Source organism: Dipodomys spectabilis, unplaced genomic scaffold, assembly GCF_019054845.1.
Source record: "Dipodomys spectabilis isolate Male_0828 unplaced genomic scaffold, ASM1905484v1 ptg000036l, whole genome shotgun sequence".
Taxonomy (NCBI): Eukaryota; Metazoa; Chordata; class Mammalia; order Rodentia; family Heteromyidae; genus Dipodomys; species Dipodomys spectabilis.
In genome coordinates this window covers 1554385-1573808 of record NW_024870713.1, presented here as the reverse complement: position 1 = coordinate 1573808, position 19424 = coordinate 1554385, and the positions used below count along the sequence as shown (strand labels likewise).

Genomic DNA, 19424 nt, shown 5'->3' with positions numbered 1-19424 from the left:
TTTTGTTACTGGACTCTCCAGTTTACAGCCATCTTATCTTATGGCTTGTCTTAAGTGGGGGTAATTGAGTGGGAAAGATTCCTGAGGTCTCTAAAGATGAAGTCTTACCTCTCTCTTGAGTTTCTTCCTACCTCAAAGGCCTCTGACATTTTCTCTAACAATTCGCATATAAAAATGGCAATGAAGAATGAGAGGGAAATCAAGGTTAAAGGTGAATGTGGAAAGGAGAAGAAAGCAGAAGAAAAAACTGAGACTATGCTCAAAAGGGGCCTTCAAGACCTGACATAATAAATACAGGTACTACCAACAAAGAGCATGTTCTTAAACAGAATTTTGTCTGCCCAACAGTCAGAGAGTATGTGATCTGCCATATAGGCAGGGAAGAGAGATGTGAGCAGAGGGACACAAAGCAAGCAGGCTAATATGAAACTGTTTTCTTTCATTTTCACTTACCCAACACCAACAATTCCACAGAGTCCTCATTTTTGCCCTCCAGGTCATCAGGGGTGGTGATGATACAGTAATACAGTCCACTATCTCCCCACATGAGTTTTCCAATCTGAAGATCTGCATCTGTTATCACAAAAAGAAGGACCCAGTCCTAAAACTGAAAGGAAAGCATTAGACAATGGGGACTGAAAGGAGGTAGCCCTTCTGGGGTGTTTGCAGCGTTCTTTAGATGGTAGTTGACAGATATTTGCTTTATTGCAAATAAAAACTGCAAAATAGTAACAAAATCAGCATTCCTCAGGCAAGAGAATTAGACTACAGCCACAGGTCTAGTTCTGGTCCAGTTTCATAAGTAGATGACCAGATAAATCAAGCCAGATAAATCCCAAAATAATTCTGGATGCCTGGAAATAAGCTGATGTCATAGGAATACTTCAAAATTTGAATAATCAGGTAAGTCATATCAGATTCTTAGCTTTCCTTACCTAAAAGTTTAGGAAGTGGGAAAGAATGTGGAATTTATACAGTGTTCCTAGGGCTCAAGCCATCAATCTACCTGCATGTACACAATCTTTCTCCCAGTAAAGGAATTTCTTAGGAAAGTCTACTTGTCAGGCTTGGGGAAAGCCGTAAAAGTAATGTCAAGGTGTAGGGAAGTTTGACCAAAGTTCTTTCACAAGAAACCATTTCAATTTCATTCTGAAAACAATCTCTGATACTCAAGGTCAGGCTTGGGAAAGACTATTCTGGAGCTCTTCTGTTTCCCTTAGATACTACACTGTCTACCTTCCTCCTCCCACCATGCAGTCAAAGCAATAGCTAGGTATCTTGATGCTCCCATCTCCTATAACCACTTCTTGAAGCATTATGGAAGATGGACTAAGAGGCTGACATCATCTTCTGTCTGGGAAGAATGGAGCTAACCACCTGCCTGTCCCAACAGACTCAAAAACAAGGTCATTAGTACCGTGAACAATTGTGATCTCTCTGCCCCTGTAGAAATCCCCCAGGGTAACAGTTGAGCCCTGTTTTGAAGCCACCACGCGAACAGTCCTCCTGCTGTCTAAACAATCCAAGTAGGGGTCCCATTCCAAGTTCCTCTTGCTGAGAGATTGGGTCCGGAGAGAGGACATGCCCAAGGATTCCCCCATACGATCCTGGCAGTAGGACTTGAACTTCCACTGTATGACGGCAGGCTGATGGGAGGATGTAGAAAAGTGGCAACGAAGTACAGTGGGCTGGAAGAGCATGGCCACCTTCTTCTTGTCAGGCACAGTGACCTGAAGTCCTTCAACCACTGCTGCAAAACAGAATGAACATGTCCAAGCAATATCCTTATCCTGAACCTCACCTCCCTAAACTATTCCTCCCCTATCTTCTCCATTCAACAAATGTCATCAGTGCTCATCTGGCTACCTTGATCAGAAACTTACCTCATTCACCATATCCAATCAACTCTATCTCTTAATACTGTAATTTAATTCTTTTCTCCCTCTCTCCTTCCCCCTCTCTCTTTCTCCTTCTCTCTCTCTTTCACTGGTGCAAGGGCTTGAATCTAATATTTCTTGCTTGGCTTTTTCCACTAATGGCTAGTGCTTTCCCACTCAAACCAAGTCTGTTCCATCATACTGCCATTGCTTTTGTTTAAGCCTTCCTTTGTTGCTTATAATATTACAATCATCTCTTATCCTTTGCCATCCTGTACATTCTCTTTGTTACGATTTAGTTGATCTTTTTAAAACTCTGACTGTTACAGCTCTTTCTTAAAAGTCTTCCCTGATCCTCCATGCTCTTCAGGATAAAATCAGCATCCCAGCTGGGCACTGGTGGCTCACACCTGTAATTCTGGCTACTCAGAGGCTGAGATCTGAGGATCACAGTTCAAAGTCGGTCCAGGCAAGGAAAGCCTGTGAGACTCTTATCTCCAATTAACCACCAGAAAACTGCAAGTGGTGCTGTGGATCAAGTGGTAGGGTGCTTGCCTGAGCTGAAGAGCTCAAGGACAGCACCCAGGCCCAGAGTTCAAGCCCCATGACAGGAAAAAAATCCAGCATCCCCTTGACAAGGCATCCAAATATTCCATCATCTAGTCTTCATAAGCCTTACTTCCTTGGAGCACTACTATTTGAATACTACACAGTGAACACATCAAGCAACTAGGGCTTTGTATATGACATTCACTATCTCTGAAATGCTTTTCCTATTTCATTCCTTAGGAAACTCTTTTCTGTCTTTTAAATCCAGTTCAAAGGTTTTTTTTTTTTTTTTAAATAAAGCTATCTTTTGCCAGTCACTCTTAATCATTTCCTCCTTTGTGCCCACAGTACACTATGCATTTTGTTGTAGACACTAGCATCATTTTGCAAGTATTTATTTTCATGTATTTTTAGGTAAGGTACATATTTTCCTGCCCTGCCTTATAAAACTCATGAATACTCTACATATATTTGCTATATAATAAATGAAGCCAGGAAGTATGACTTCAAGAGGAAGTGACTTCCCTTCTAACTGGTGACCAAGCAAATGGGCCAGAGATAAAGGGGAAAAGAAGTCTTTGACAGAAATTGAGGATTTGACATCAAAAGCAGTAGACTAAGTTCAAAAGCTTTGAAGGGTAATAAAAAGAAGAAAAGAAAGTCTAAAAACCAGATCAAAAATTCAAGGAGTAAAAATATCTAACCTGAGTGACCAAAAAAGAGGAAAGTTTCTGTGAATGAGAGACGAAGGGAGTCTGAGAGAGAAGGGGCAAATCTGAGCTCAATTGTAAGATCTAGAAATTCCAAGCAATGCACATATAACTTCCTCAGATGAATAAGAGAATTAAGCATTTCTAGCTTAGAAACTTCTGTTAGAAGCAGAAATAGAATTATGGTGAGAGGCAGAAAAAAAACAGAATATGAAGATAAAATGAAGAAGCTCTTTCAAGTAGGCTGAGGGTTCTATCCTAGAACTGCTGCAGACCTTAACTGGGAGGAGAAAGGATTACTTTCCATTGAATGCCTCCTGCTGTAAGTCCCCAATGACATTCTGAATGCCTCTTGATGAAGCACCCTTGACAAGGGAAAGATAGCATAATTGCATGCCTGTCTCCTGATTTCCAGACCAGTGACATGAAAAAAACAGATTCTAATTACTGTTAGGACAAAGGTATATGCTGTCTATATGGAATTTGGAAGTGAACATAGCAAGAATATTTGACAGTGTTTTAGACCTACCAAGTGTTCAGTAGCTACCTATGAGTAAATACATAAATGGATGAGAAAGTGAATGACTTATTAATACGAGAATTTCTAGGACTTAGCAAAGGAAACTGGTTGATGAGTCATTGATAGCATAGTATAGTAAAATAACATTGGCACCAAGTAGGCAGGGCTTTGAATATCTTCTGGCACATTCTAGTGGTGAGGCCTTAAGAAGTCTTTCCAGCAACCTGAAATTCATTTTCCTCACCTATGAGTGTTACCATTAACATATGTTATCTCATTGGGCCTTCAGAGAGTAGGATTCAATATAAGAGTGTTGACATAGGGGAAGAGTATATCTTAAATACAAATACTACTCCCCCCACACCTTTCCTGTCTATCCCTTTGCAATTCTGAAGCTCCTAAAATTCAATGACCCCAATTACAAGTTTGATTATAGGCATATTTACGTAGATTATCCCATGAAGGGGCATAATTCCATGTGGAAGTTCAGTTCCCATGTTCCACTCCACCCCTCCACCCTATATATTTACATGCCTAATTCCATTCTCCCTGAGTTATATAGTTAAGTTAGGGAAGTAAATTCTTTATAGACTTTCCCTAAGTTATAGTGCATCCATTTTCCAACTCCTTAATCCCACCCCTATTTTTCAGGAGACAAAAAGTGGAACAGAGAGGTGAAGTGACTTCAGTTAGCAGTGGTTGAGGTTGGATAGCCCAGCACAGGCACTGTTCCTAGGGATGATGGGTTCTTGACCTCACTACCTTTCTGTTCTGCTCCCAACTGAGATTCTACTTGGGAAATCATAGTTTCTAGCCTTTCTAAAAAATATAATAAAATCAGCCAGAGAGACAGGTACTACACAAAAGTGGTGTGGAAGTTTAAATTATTTATTTTTTTGAGGGAATAAGTTAGGTTTGGGGTTTTGTTCATTTGATTTTGATCAAGAATCACCTCTTTTCAGCTCTAATTTTTGTTAGTGAGATTAGCCATTTGAGCACGCAAGCCACTGGACCCGCTTAATCAATTATTAATTGAGGTAAGTCAATTCTCAGCTTCTTGCATTGCATACACAGAAACTCACGCTCCAAAGAATAAGTTCTAGAAACATTTGCGTTTGTACAACACCGAGTCTGGAGTCAGTTCTAAACTGCAGAGTCTGCCACTTCCTAACTATATGGCAAATTGCTCAACTCTTGAATTTCAGTTTCCACATGAGCAAATCCAGCATAATAGTAACTATCTTACTGGATTGTTTGGTGGATAAATGGCATTTTATCTGAAGTACTTATGGTCTACCAAGTATCTGCCTACCAAGCACTCAAGAAATGCAGTTGCTCAATGAGAAGTACAAAATGTCATGTCAAAACCAGCTTTACAATGTCGGTGGGGGGGGGGGAGGGGGGGTATGATTGGGTGGGAGGGAGGGGGGAGGCTGGGAAGGGAGGTGAAGGGTAAACAAAGGAGGAGGCTGCAATGCTTGGTAAGAAATGTATGCATTATCCTGCCCATGTAATTGTAACCCCTCTGTACAGTATGTTCTCAAATAAAATAAAATAAAATTTAAAAAAAAAAAAAAAGAAATGCAGTTGCTGATATTGTTATTGTTGCAGTTGTCAAAACAGTCTGCTGACTTTTGTGAAGCTAAGGACCCAAAGGTAAGCAAGCACAGAGATCCAGGTATGAGATAGTAAGTGTGAATAGGGCAGAATGGGCAGCAACTACACCAAGATGTCCTTAGGAGTCCAACAGTGACGGTGTGGGCGGGGGGAGGGGGGGGTGAGGGAACGCCGCCGGGGACAGTTACAGTGCTTGGGTATACCCATCATTGCACATTGCTTGTGTGCCTCCTGGTAGTTCAGAAGAGAATATAGACTAATGTGTGTGTGTGTGTGTATGTATATACATATATGTATGTGTGTGCGCACGCAAGTGCATGCATTGGGACTCTATGCTAATGAGAGATGGATGGCTGGAGAAGTGAGGACCATGAATTCTAAGTAAATGTCATTTTTTTTGGATTTTTAAGGATTACAAGAATGAAGATTTACAACTGAAAAATGTCCACTCCTTTCTCTTTTCCAGAGGTTTTCAACTGTAAAAGCAATACTTCCTGATTCTCAAGCCTATCCTGATCATGTTTATCAGAATCCCATTCACAAAGGAAGATGAAATGTACAATTCCTCTCAAGCTCTATTCCTAGATCCTGGTTGAACTGCCAGTACCCATAAACAGAATTTTCCCCTCACCCTCCCTTTGACTATTTTCACTGATTTGCAACCTATTTGCTCCACTGGGACTGAAGCCTTCCCCTGAACTCTAACCTACTCTTTTGAGGCCCATCGAACCAGCCCCTTCTCCTGGGGTTGGGAATTATGTCCTACACTCCTCAGGCATGGCTTACCCATATCTGAAACAAGGATGCTGCTCTTCACACAACTTCAAATAACACCTCTCACAGAGGGGCTCGATCCTTTGTTCAGGCTCTTCAGAAGTAACAGCTAATGGGTAGAAGCAAGGATTGCCAGTGTGCCATGAACATGGAGGTTTGATTTGGGGATATTTTCCCCCTCATTTCCATTATTAAGGGAGGTTAATGTCCTGAGCTCGGCTCTACTGCCTAGGAGTTATTTTAATTCTTATTTTTCTATTCTACAAGTTACTTATTTTTCTATTCTACAAGTTACTACATGCCAAAAATCTAGTGCTTTTCTTTTCTGCCAGTTTGAGGGATTGAATTCAATGCCTCACACTCTCACTTGGCTTACTTACTCAAGGCTGGTGCTCTACCACTTGAACCACATCTCCAGTGTGGCAATTTGCTAGTTAATTACAGATGGAATTTTATGGTCTTTTTTTTTTTTTTTGCCAGGGCTAGCTTCAAAGCTCAGTCCTCTAGTTCTCAGCCTTCTGAGTAGCTAGGATTACAGGCATGAACCATTGGTACCTGGCTAACTTAGTACTTCTTATTCTGAAATCTATATAGATTATTAGGAATATATAACTATAATTTTGAATGCCAGATAAATATTAAAATTTTTAGTCCGTTTTTTGTGTTTGCCTAAAAAATCTTATTCATCCTTGTTTCAATTACCATTTTTCTCTGAGTCTCAATTCTTAAGCCTCATACACATTTAACAAATACTTCCAAGTGTAACATGTCTGAATTTCATTATCTCCTTTTTCCTACCTCAACTCTTGCTTATAAACTCATCTTTCCTCTCCTCCTCTTTTGCCAGTATCCACTTCTCTTGCCCCAGATAGAACTCTTAACCTTGATTTCCCGTCTGTTCTTGACCACATTCAGTACATCATTAAGTCTAAATATCTTTCAGACTTAATTCTAAATTCTAGTCCCACTCCCATTCCTTTAAATTGGGCTTCTATTTCCTCTTATAAGACATTGCACTTACTATGTGTTAAACTGCGCCAAGCACTTCTCAGGTAGCATCTTAATTCCCTCAAAACTCCTACAAAGTGGGCATCATTATCCATTTTACAGATGAAGAAAGGATGCTCAAAGAAAGTATGTATTCTACATGACATCTTAGGGTAGTGACAGTCAAGCTCAAATTTAGGCTGATTGGCCCCAAAGCTCTTTAGCTATCAATTTACACAGGTCTTCATTACTACCTAGGTTTCCAATAGCCTCTTAAATGTTCTCCTTACTTCCAGTCCACTCTACTCTCCATGATTTTCTAAAGTATTCTTTTTAGCATACCTAATACTCAATCCCATCAGTTTCTTGCTTTAAGGCCTCAGTGAGTGTCTATTCCAAATGCCTTGACATGGCATGTAAAGTCTTCCCCATGAGTGGCCATATGCACAGTGAAATATTTCCCACTGTTGGCTATAAGTATGTATTTCCCTTTACCTGGTAAATGTAAGGACATGTAACTGAAGGAGTTCCTGGAATCAAAGAGAAACACTGAAAGGACAGGGGGGAAAGCATTGCTGGTACAACAGAAGAGCTGGCAGTCTTGAGTCCTGGCACTGATTACACCTTACAGAATTTGAGTTTTGAAGTTGTTACAGGAAAAAATACAGAGATGCAGAAAGAATCTGTGCTTTATCCACCAAATTAAAGCAGGAATTCTAGAAAATTAAAGAAGGCCAACTTAGGAAAAGGAGCAAGAGACAGAACAAGAATTCTGAAATAAAGGGCAGGATTCGATTGTGTATACTACATTTGTAAAAATTAGACCACCTAAGCAAACAAAAATAAAAATTTAAGAATTCCTGAATGAAGGAAAGCACTGCATGGTATAGGTGGCTTCCTACATTTGCATATATATATTTGTGTGTGCATGTGAATGTATGTGTGTACATGTGCATGCACATTCATGCACATATGTGACCTGCTCTCCCCAAAAATCTGCCTTTGACTATCCTCTTTAACTCTTTAAAACACTATGGTAAGTTCTGGAAACACTGATTTTTTTTTTAAAGACAAGCTCCTAACAAATTTAATGTAAACTTGATTTTTAACAATAAGGTATTGAAGGGCAGTGATCAGGATTTAGTAAATCTATATACAGCAAAGCCACTGAATACAGATAAAGCTCAAAAATGCTGATTGAATCAACAAATGAATGAACACATGAGCCTGTAAATCGGAGAGGTTTTTCTTGGCAGGTGGACCTTAGTGCAGAAAATGGATTCTGAACAACAACTTAGGAAGGCAGGGTGACAAACAGCAGCTCAGAGCAACAGCCCCTCTCTCAGCTAGTCTCCAGGAGTAGTAGGTTCCCCTCACAGGGTAGGGGAGATCAGCTCCAAATACAGACAATGTCTCCCTGCATGTGGCAAAACAAGGTCCTGCCCCAACTTTCATATAAAGAAAAGGATTCTATATATGATGTGCTGTGTTCTTGTAAGAATAACAAAAGCAGACTCTAAGGCAAAGCAGTTCTTATTTTAGCACTTTCATTTCTTTCAAAGCAAGTTCCTTTCCCCCACTAGTTGTAAGCTATTTCTGCCAACATCTTTGAGATAGATAAGCACAGTCCCATTTTAAAGAAACAAAGACTGCTGCTAAAGGTCATGGAAAATTATCATTGGAAACAGGCATTTTCAGAATTTTTCTATAAAGCTCTCTCATCCCTTAACTCTTCAAATCCCTGAAGCAGGATTTGACAACTCACAGATTCCCCATATATTGGCACTAAAATAGTCTTTATTCAGTATGACAATACAAACTTTCTTGTCCTGCCTTTGAGTTAGTCTTAAGTAATTCATTGTTTTTTATATTTGAACATATCACAATATCCTAGGACATTTTTAGAGACAACTAATAGGCAGGTTTTTCTGAGTGCTGATGAACAGAAGGTACATATACTTCTCTACTGAGATTGATCCAAAGTCCAAACAAGGAAGAAAGGCTATGCATCCCTTAGTAGCATCAGCAAGTTTGGAACAAAGCATTTTGGGAAATTCTGGCCTAGGTAGGTTTAATGACTAAGAAAATGCACCTGGAATGATTCTTAATCCCAGAAACAGAGCCATTCATCTTCCTTATAAACTAGAGTTTTATTTAAGGGTTCTATTAAGAGTAAGGGCCATTGCCATGGTATCTCCCTATTTTCTGAGCCTTGTTCTCCAGCTTTACCATTGGTTCTGTGAATTAATCATCTTTCTTCCAATAATTTGTTTCCTGCTTAAGTTAGCTAGAATCAGTTTTCTCTCATTTATAACCACAGCTCTAGATTCCTTGATCTACATGTGAGTTAGGATGACAACCCATTTTAAGAAAAACATGGTAGCATTCTTGTATGTATGCCTCCCACAAGTGTTCCCTCTTTCCCATAGGGCTTTGGTAAACAGCAGTACAGTACTGCCCTAGGCCAGGTGGCTTTACTCATGGCCTAGTTATTATTTGCTGCCATTGACTCTGGTGCTGGTGCACCAAGAGATTTTCTGTGCCCAGCTGAGCCTTGCTTTCTCTGCCACCACTGCATAGATAAAAGGCAGAAACATATTTCCTTTCCATCTGATTTGCCTCTTCTACAGAGCTGAAATGAACTCATGGGTGATGTCTAGTTGGCTTGCATGCTGCCCCAATGGGACCAAAGCAGTGCTAAAAGAGGTCAGTCTTTATCCTGCAGTGCACAGGTACTTTGAATATTGTCCTGGTTCATGCAGGTGGATCAGATTTCTGGGATAGACCAACCATCCATGATACTTTGGCAAAGAGAAAAATATTCCTAGAGAAAATTTCTGTCACTTTTATCAACTGGTTATCTGTATTTCTTTTTTTTTCTTTTTCTTTTCTTTTTTTTCTTTTGTTTTTAATTGTGAAAATGCCACACAGAAGGGTTACAATTACATGGGCAGGTTATCTGCATCTCTTGTTTAGGCTTCCTGACAAGAGCTAGATCTCCTTGAGCTAAGGAATCAAATACAAAACTTTATTTTCCATCTGGATGTATGCAATTACTTCTTTACTCAGCTAAAGATGGAGAAACAACCATCTCCTTGTCCATTTTAGTAATAGAGCATCCCAGGTATTAATGTGGCTAGACAAGCCCGCCAAGGATTACATCTTCTGGATTCTCTTACAGCTAACTGTGGCCACGTGACTAGATTTAGGACAACAGGAAGGGAGAACCAGGCACTTTGCTCCTTGCTCCTCCTGCTGAGAAATGCCTATGACCACAGTAGACAGGGAAGCTACATGTGGGAATGGTAGACATAGCCCCACAAATATGGACTATTGCAGGAGAAATCATTTCCTTTGAGTTATTACATTTTAGGGTCTCTTAGATATAGAAGCTTATCCTTTAATAAAATGAAGAAAAAGGAAAGGAGGGAAAGAGGTGTATCAAAAGTAGAACACCTTTTTCCACAGAAAAGGCAGGATAGATGAAAGGAGAAAAGAAGGAGAGGAGGGAGGAAGAAGGGGATGGGAGGAAAAAGGGAAGGAGGAAAGGGAAAGGAGGAAGAGGGGAAAGGAAGGGAGAGGAAAGAAAGGGAGGGGAAGGGAGAGGAGAGGGAGAAGGGAAGGGAAGGGGGGATCCTCATAGTCTTCTCTTACATGATTCTTCCCTTTTATAGTCATGCCCATTAATGGTATCCCTAGAGATCCCAAGACAGAAATGTGGATGCATCTTTGATACTTCTTCACATTCAACCAAACCAACCCTCACCTCCCTCCACCCCTTAGCTCAATGTGTCTACTTCTCTCAGCCTGGCTCAGCCCCACCCCACCCACTATGTAGACTTAGAGTCTTAGGATATCTTGTCTTGTTTTCTCCAACGGTCTTCTACTTGGAGTATCATGCTTTACTTTCTGCAAGGAAAGATCTTTTCTTGGCTTCTGTTTCAAGTCCTGTCTATATCTAATCCATTCTCTGCACTAGGTCCAAATGATACATTTAAAATGTATCCATAATCAGGGCAATATCTTTCCCTGGCTCCTTAAAGACCCTCTGTAGCCTTCAGGACCACAACATGAGCCCTCTTTGCTTTTCTTCTGCAGCATGAATGCTTCAACCATACAGAAACCATTGTGGCTTTGCTTGATTCATGGCCTTTGTATACTTTGTTCCCTCTGTATATTTCCCTCCTTCATTTCACTCTTCTGTGGACTCCTGTTTTTATCTTTTAAGACTTGCTTAGCTATCACTACCTCTAGAAGTTTCTTCCTTCTCTTATTACAATCACGGGACCCCACAGGATGATATCTCATTGCCTAAGATTTTCCTATTCATTCATCCATCTCTGCCATTGATAGTAAGCCCCATTCTGCAGGCTTCTGAAGATACATGGTAAGGATTTGCTGACAGCTGTTGAATAACTTAGCCCAGATGGCAGATTGTATTCTTTCTTCTCTCTCTACCCTTACCATGGGCTCTGTAGACAGCTTATACTTACCACTCCACAGACTATGCACTAAGTAGATGAGTAGATATGCCATAAAACATGTGCAAACAGGAGCTTTCAAGGTAGTTGTGTGGTTTGTTTCTGTATCCTCCACCAACACAGTCCTCCCAGATTTGCCCTCCACTATGGAACAATATGCCCAGATAGAAGCTGCTCTTCTATTCTGGATCTTGGAACAGGAAGACTATTAGTACTGAGCCAAATCCATCAAGGCTAGCCAGTCCACTCTACCTGCAGCTGCCTATAGGGCTAACAAAACATAGGCAAGAGTCAGGCCCCAGGGGCTCACACCTGCAATTCTAGCTACTCAGGAAGCTGAGATCTGAGAATTGGGGTTTGAAGCCAGCCCAGGCAGGAAAATCTGTGAGACTCTTATCTCCAATTAAATCCAGTAAAAATCTGGAAGTGGAGCTGTGGCTCAAGTGGTAGAATGCTAGCCTTAAGCAAAGAAACCGAGCCCTGAGTTCAAGCCCCAGGAATGGCACAAAACAAGCAAACCCACAAGCAAAAGCTAAGAATATGTTATAATAATAAGCTATTGAGATTTGGGACTTGCTTGACATGGCATGGAAATGCTGACCAATATGCCTAGTCTGGGCTCATATTAAGGAAACATCTGTGTGTCAAACGTTGTGTTAGGAGTTTTATTTTCATTTATTTAATATCAAAGTACTGTACCAGTAGTACAAGGTAGGTTAGCTGGTGGAAATAAGGTAAAACATTAAGCTACCATTCAAATCCAATTAAAACCTAGCCCCCATTCCATTGTCTCTAGCCTGCCTGGTTCCTGGTGAGCCCAGGGCACTGGAGGAGTGATGTGCAGGTCCCTGCAGACTGTAGGGTCTCACTCCCTAATTCACAGTGCTATTTCCTGTAGGCTCCAGATGCTAAAGGGGAACAAAGGAAGCAGCATGTTCTTCTGAGTTCTTCTGAGTTCTTCCTTGTTTCTTGGCCCATAAAGAACTCTAGCTATCCAAAATGCCTTCTTTCATTTTCAGAGAGCCAAAAACTATCTCAGCAATGAAGATTTTTAAGCATGCATATGCAGCAGCCCTATCCTGGGTGCATAGCACCAGCCCCCAGCTCCAAATAGCCAGCAGCATATATTCTGTCCCTGGGGTAGAGCCTCTGCCCTCCTGTGCCTTGCTGGAATATTTCTCATGCACTCCTGTTCCATATACCTCAGGACTTAATTAGGGGTTACTAGCAGCCAATCTTTCTCACTTTTCTCTGCCTCATTTCTGAGTTTTATGGACTCATCCTCAATGCCCAAGGCTCAATAACAGACATCATATATGCTGAAGTCAGGAGTTCTATTTTGATCCACCTTTACCAGAAAAATAATGTTTCTCTTGGATTCAGTCACTTGGAATAACCAAGTCATATTAAGGTAACATGCTCACCTTTACATTTTTAATCAATAAGATACCATAAACTTGGACATATCACTCATGTCTTCTGAATCTTGATCTTACATAAAAGTTGACAATACCAGCAAATGGGATAATGTATAGGAAATCCATCTAACTTAGCAAAAAACATTGTAACATGAAAATAAGTAAGAACAATAGCTATCATGTGTCATAACTTTCTTAATACTCCTGATAAAAAGGAAATTAAAGAGCTAAAAGGAGTAAAGAGGTAATTGTTCTAGAGACTAGAAGTGACATTCCAGATCCATATTGGCTAGAGAATTTGACCCAACTGGTCCCAAATACTTATGTTGTTCCAACAGTCCTCAGTATGCGCACAAGTAATTGTTCAGAGAGGACCCTATGGACAGCCCAACGGACAGCGATGCTACTCCATTGGTTCTTCTGAAAATTTATTCCAAGAGATTGCCATTCCCAGCTAGTGTTTTTTATTTGAATTATTAATCGAGATTTTAAAAAGCTGAAGACACCTGAGGTTCCCTCAGTTTCCTTCACAGAGTGAATTATAAAAGGCAGAATGAGCCTGCCACTTGAGCTTTGACATACAGCTCATCAAAATTAAATGGAGGGAAAAATTGAGACTCAGAATTTCAGAGTTTGAAAGTAACCTTGGAAATCATCTCATTCAACAGATTATCAAATACAAACCTGCCCATGCTGTACAGTTCTTTATGGAAAAGCTGGGACTTTAACCCAACCCTCACCTCCTAGGTCAAGGACCTATTCACTGACCAAGTCCTCATTCTAATAATATAACATTAGACCAAGCACTAAGTACTTAAACTAAGGTTACTAACATAGTTCTTAGTGCTTACCCTAAGACCACCGTACCAATACTCAAATCTGTATATAGGAACCAGCAGAAGCACATATCCAAATTGTAAAGAGTGATGAGGATACTGAAACAACCTTCTGCTCCTAGTTCAGAGAGCAGCATCTAGACAGGGCAATAGTGGATATAGAGAAGGTTGTGATTTAAAAAAAAAAAAAAAGACACACACACATATGAAGCTGGGCACTGGTGGCTCAAGCCTGTAATCCTAGATACTCAGGAGGCTGAGATCTGAGGCTCATAGTTCAAAGCCAGCCCAGACAGAAAAGTCTGTGAGACTCTTATCTCTAATAAACCACTAGAAAACTGGAAGTGACGCTGTGGCTCAAGTGGTAGAGCGCTCGCCTTGAGCTGAAGAGCTGAGGGAGAGTGCCCAGGCCTAGAGTTCAAGCCCCATGACCGACCAAAAAAAAAAAACATGAAAGAAGATGGTCCCGTATGAACAAGGTCATTTTGTGATGGAAAACAGAACAATGAAGGGAGAGAAATCGGAAGCTATTCAGAACAGGAAAGGAGATAATAAAGGGAGTCAAGGAGGCTGCAGTGGTTAACAGCAGCTCTTCCTTCTCCAGTACAAACAGCACTCTAATTCTCCATATCCACTATCACCACACCATCACCAGATGGCCACCTGAATGCAAACTAGTCCAGGAAACAATCATTCTCTAATACCTCTTTGCCCCCTGAAGGCTGGGTTAGGACCCCCTTCAAGGCACCGCACAATTCTTAGTTCAACTCTCTTGCTGTTTTTATACAACTCTAATACTCCACAATTGTGCATCCACAGTTCTCCACTGATGTCTCCCATCACCAGACTGGCTCCCTGAAGTCCATGGTGGTGGTTTACTCATCTTCTTAAACCTAGCACAATGCCTGGGACTGGTAGCAACTCGTTGACTATGTGGGAATAAAAGTCTTAACTCAGCTATTACCCTTTCATTTCATAGCTGGTTTGGGTCAGAATCCTTGCTTTGTGTTGACTGTGCCTCTTCATTTTCTATAGTACTAATGTGGTTCTAATCATGGGACCACCAACCACGACAACAAAACTACCCAAACACTTGTTTGAGTCTCTGACTAGACTGACAATACTTTGAAGGTAAGAGTACGCCTTTTCTTCCTTTATCCTCAGCACCTATCATCATGCTTAAAATCACAAGATCTTGCCTGTATAATGGATGGATAAACAGATGAATGAAAGGGTGCCAAAAGAAATGCTGACAGAACAAGCAATCTTCATCACAGAGACACTCAAAAGATACTCCAGGAAAACCCATCTCTTGCTCAGAGAGTGGGTTCCAAGAATGGCAACACAGTTTTCAGTGTTTCTCACAGCCTCTGCTGCCAGGAAAAGACCAAACACCCCCCATATCCAGGAACAAAGATCAAATAAGCCCTCCTTCAAGTCTTATTGCTAGATGGCACCTGTTGCTAAAATAGCATCTGGTAAGCATTACATTTTATTCAAAACAACAACAAGGAAACCAACCAATCTACTGCAGGAAGCAGCAACATAATGACAATACAAAATCATGAGGCTAAATATATAGCAAGTAGAAATACAGAATTTCAGCAGTGAAAGGCAAGGAAGGAGCTACTGCTGCCTGAGGGGAAGGGGGGGAACGAAGTGTTGATTAGAAATTACTCAGCCTGTGTTGAAGAGAAACCAGGGAGGGTGGATGGGAGGAGAAAGAGGGGAGGAGGGAGATAAAAAGAGAGGGAGGGAGGGAAGGAGAAGGAGAGAGAATGGGGAGGGAAGGAGGAGAATGAATGTAGGGCTTTTTTTCCCCCTTGGTTCTGTCTCATTTTTAATCAGTCTTTTCCTTTCCCTCCCCCTTCTTACACCCCCGAAGTGGGAATTCATTGATTGGGCTTGACTAACATTTCTTACCTTTCCTAGCATGGTTTCTCTGTGAGGAATGAGTCTGAATGCAACTCATCTTTGACTGCTGCTTCTCTTTCAACCCCCACCCCAGCCGCCATTGTTAGCTCCTCTACTTTGCACAGGCTGGTAGGCAGCCTCTCCTTCCACACCTGTGAAGGCAGGGACCTGATGAAGGGATGATGCTAGGGGGTGGTCAGTGGCATTGCAGAAGTCAGCCCCACTTACAGAGCAAAAGAAGCCCAGACATCTGGCAGATGAGATAGCCCTGATAAGTAACCTGTTGCCTGCTTCCAGGCAGAGGCAGCTTCTCCAGGTACAGATGACAGAAGGCACAGACAAAGCATCACCTCCCACCAAATAAAATTAAAGCAAAACACCCTCCAACAAGAAACCAGAAGGCAAATTGGAAGCATAAATAAGACTGACCTAGGGTCTGGGAGACTTGGAATAACACACCAGTGGACCACCACTGTACTTACTGTTTCTCTGGGCCCTAAATTCTATAAACCTAGGAGGCTAAACTAGATTTCCTATGGCCCCTCCACTGAAAGGTTTCTTTTTCATAAGAAGCTGTTAGCCATCAAAAGAAGCCATATGTTCTCCTATTCCTTGAAAAGTCCCAGAGTGCTCTTTTTCATCAGACCTGCAAGGTGGGGGAGACAGGGAGACCAGAAAAGTAGCTCTGATCTGGGACCCTTCCTAAAATGTGGCTGATTTCGGGGAGGTTGTGATACAGGCTAAGTTCCTCTGGCAAAGAAGATAACTGAGAAATAGAGGCAAATCGGGGAATTTGAATCAGCGATAGCAGTGGAATCAGGATGGCAGTGGAAGGCACTGGGAGGCTCCAGGAGTGGGGGGGGGGGGGGGGGGGAAGCATGGATCAGCCAAACCCTGAAATTAGAGATGATTCATATTTGACTAGCGTGGGAGGGATGAACTCAGAACAGCCAAGATAAGAGGCTAACTCTGCTGAGTGTGCTTCCCACAGCCTAAACCCAGCAAGGGGGCAAGAGTGATGTCAGAGATCTTTCATTTGAAGTAGAAAAAGACTTGTAAGCAATCAATAATCTTACTCTGAAACTCAGGGAAATAAGGGTATTTGCCTTCCTTTCCTCTTAAATATAACTTATCCTCTTTCAAGGACATGGCTTAGATATTTTAAGCTGATTCTGGTTTTCCCTAGTGATTTGATTTTTTTTTTTTCCCTTCCAGATCTCACCACAGGTGCCATCAGAGAGGACAAAACTTCTTTTAGATGCTACTTGCCCTTTACTCCTGTCTCTGCCCCTCTGCTGGCCTTTCTGACACCCTGTTTCCTCCTTCCAATATCTCCAACTCCCTTTGAATGGTTGCCTCTTCCAACATCCAAGCTATCTAAACCCTCCTCCTCCTAAGCCCTTCTCAAGAAGACTGCTCTGTGAATGGGAGCCCACTTGTTCCTTAAGCAGCAACTGACTTTGTTTTGGAAAAGGGCTTTTCCTAGCCCTGGCAGGATGGAAAGAAAGTTCCCAGAAGGGATAAGGGGACCCCGGGGCCCAGCTAGACCCGTGATTCCAGTGTTTAGGAGGAGCCAGTGCCTCTGAGCCTCTCTGCCAATTACCTTCACTGGGGGAAGGGGAGTTCAACTATCTGAAAGGGGTTTCTTCTTTCATTATGGGGTCGCTCTGATACCAGTGAGACACAGCCAGGCCCTAAATCCCCATCTCCTTACCCTCTCCCCTTGCCCTCCGGGAGCCAAAGAAAATACCCAAGCCATCTTCCTGCTACTCTAGGGTAGGAACTGGGGAGACACTCTCCTACTCCAGCCTCCAGGAAATCAGTCCTCTTAATGAATCAGTTCCCTTCTCCGAGCTTTGATTTTTTTTTTCAAGCCCTAGAACATTATAGACTCAGGATGAGATGAACGGCTGTATGGAGGGAGAGATGCATATTCTAAAGAACCACTTCACAGCGACAATGAGTCAAACACCTGCATCTCCATCATGTGTAACGGGGCTTCTCTCGCCAGCCTCCCCCATCACACACACATACACACACTCTCTCACACTCACACACACTCACTCGGCCCCCTCCCCCACGTACCACCAGCCCGCTAAGCAGCTTTGACCGTCAACAAGAAGGAAAAGGAGGGAGAGGGTGAGGATCCCACCACCACGGGAAGACAGACAAAGTTATTCATCTCGGAAGGAAGCGACTCTTACCTGTTAGGCAGAAGAGAGCCATCCACCCCAACACGACCCTGTCCATTTTCCCCAACTTCCCATCCAGATTCGGAGTGGGCAAAGTGGGCAGCCGGCGGCCGCAGGCGGCCACGAAGCGCGGGCCTCGGGAAGTGGCGGGCCCGGGGCGTCCCTGGGCGCCGCCGCCCGCCGGGCTGGCCGCGCAGGCGGGGCCGAGCGCTGGACCCCGCCGCCTGCCCAGCGCGCGCTGCCGCGGGCTCCGCACTCGGCGCGGCGCTCGGCGGCGCATTCCCGGCGGCTGGCGCACCCGCACGCCCGGGGCTGCGCGGCGCGGCGCGGGGCGAGCGCCTCCTCGCCGCAGAGCCCGCCGCGCGGGGGAGCTCGGCCGCCGGGAAGGTGCCGCCTCCCGCGCCTCCGCCCGCCGCCTCGCTGCCAAAGTTTCTCGGTCACGTGCCGGCCCCTCGCGGCCCCGAGGTCAGCGCAGAGGACGAAATTCACCCGGGCCGGGCCGGGGGCCGGGGGCCGGGGGCCGGGGGCCGGGCGGGTGGGCGACCAGGGCGGGCGGGTGGACGGGGCGGGGAGGAGCGGCGCGGGGGCTGGGCAACGTTCGGCTTCTCCCAGCGAAGCCAGCAAGCTGGGATGCCTGCACCTGCACCCGGAGAAAGGCCCACTGCAGCCAGGGAGGACTTAGCAAAGCTTCGGGTGGGACTTCATTCACCTGGCCTGAGCTCTGTGGGCAGGGGTGTTTACTTTGGCTGTCCCCCGCCTCTGTGTCTGGTTCTCTCTTTCTCTATTTTTTTTGTGACAGTGCAAGGAAGCAGGAGGCCCACCAGAACTGGAGAAGGTAGAATCCTGTCTCACAACTTTTTCCTGCCAAAGCATGATGTGATGGAAAAGGACATACAGCCTCTTGAATAGGAAATACATACAACTAGAACGAAAAAACTAATAATAACTTACCTGACATTGTACACTTTCCAGATTCAAGTGGACTAGTCCCAACTTTTTTTTTTTTTTCTGAATGGAGTTACCCCTCTGTCTATAACAGGAATCACCAATGTGGTAAAAGAGTAAAGAAGAACAACTGAGAAATATCTGGTTAGTGTGATGAATGTATTAAGGGCCTATTGGAAGCACGACTCCAGGAGAAGTAAAACAAGCCTCATCTTGGGTTCAAGAGAGGGAGGAAGGTCAGACCACTAGAGACATGACCCATTCATTACAATATCTAGCAGATGTGGTCATGGAGGAAAAGCGCCTGAGGAACGGAGGAAAGACTAATTTAGCCTTGAGAAATGTACAAGATTCGTGCTGTTCCAGGAGTGGTGTTGGGAAAGTGTCAGGAGCGGGGCATTCTCGGTAGAAGAGGGTAATAAAGAACAGAAATGTCTAAAGTAGACTTTGAAAACAGCTGACTAGGCTTGAGGGGAGTTCCCAAAAGAACCCCACAACAACAAAAGAGTTAACAGGTGTGGCGCATTGCCACATGGTATTGAAATAGTGAAGAGTCCTTGGACAGTGGTCATTCACCTGAATTCCATTTCACATTTCCAGCAGT

The 19424-nt window shown here is 43.1% G+C and overlaps 1 protein-coding gene across 1 annotated transcript in view; it reads right to left on the bottom strand.

Annotated features, from left to right (window-relative positions):
* Nucleotides 1-18155, bottom strand: part of Ildr2 (immunoglobulin like domain containing receptor 2) — a 57843-nt gene extending 39688 nt beyond the window's left edge. Inside the window, exons 1-3 of the mRNA XM_042677354.1 lie at nucleotides 17888-18155; nucleotides 1418-1750; nucleotides 454-573 (exon numbers count right to left, since the gene is read on the bottom strand). Of these exons, the coding sequence (XP_042533288.1) occupies nucleotides 454-573; nucleotides 1418-1750; nucleotides 17888-18155 (721 nt within the window). The remainder of the gene's footprint in view (nucleotides 1-453; nucleotides 574-1417; nucleotides 1751-17887) is intronic.
* Nucleotides 18156-19424: the final 1269 nt, after the last annotated feature.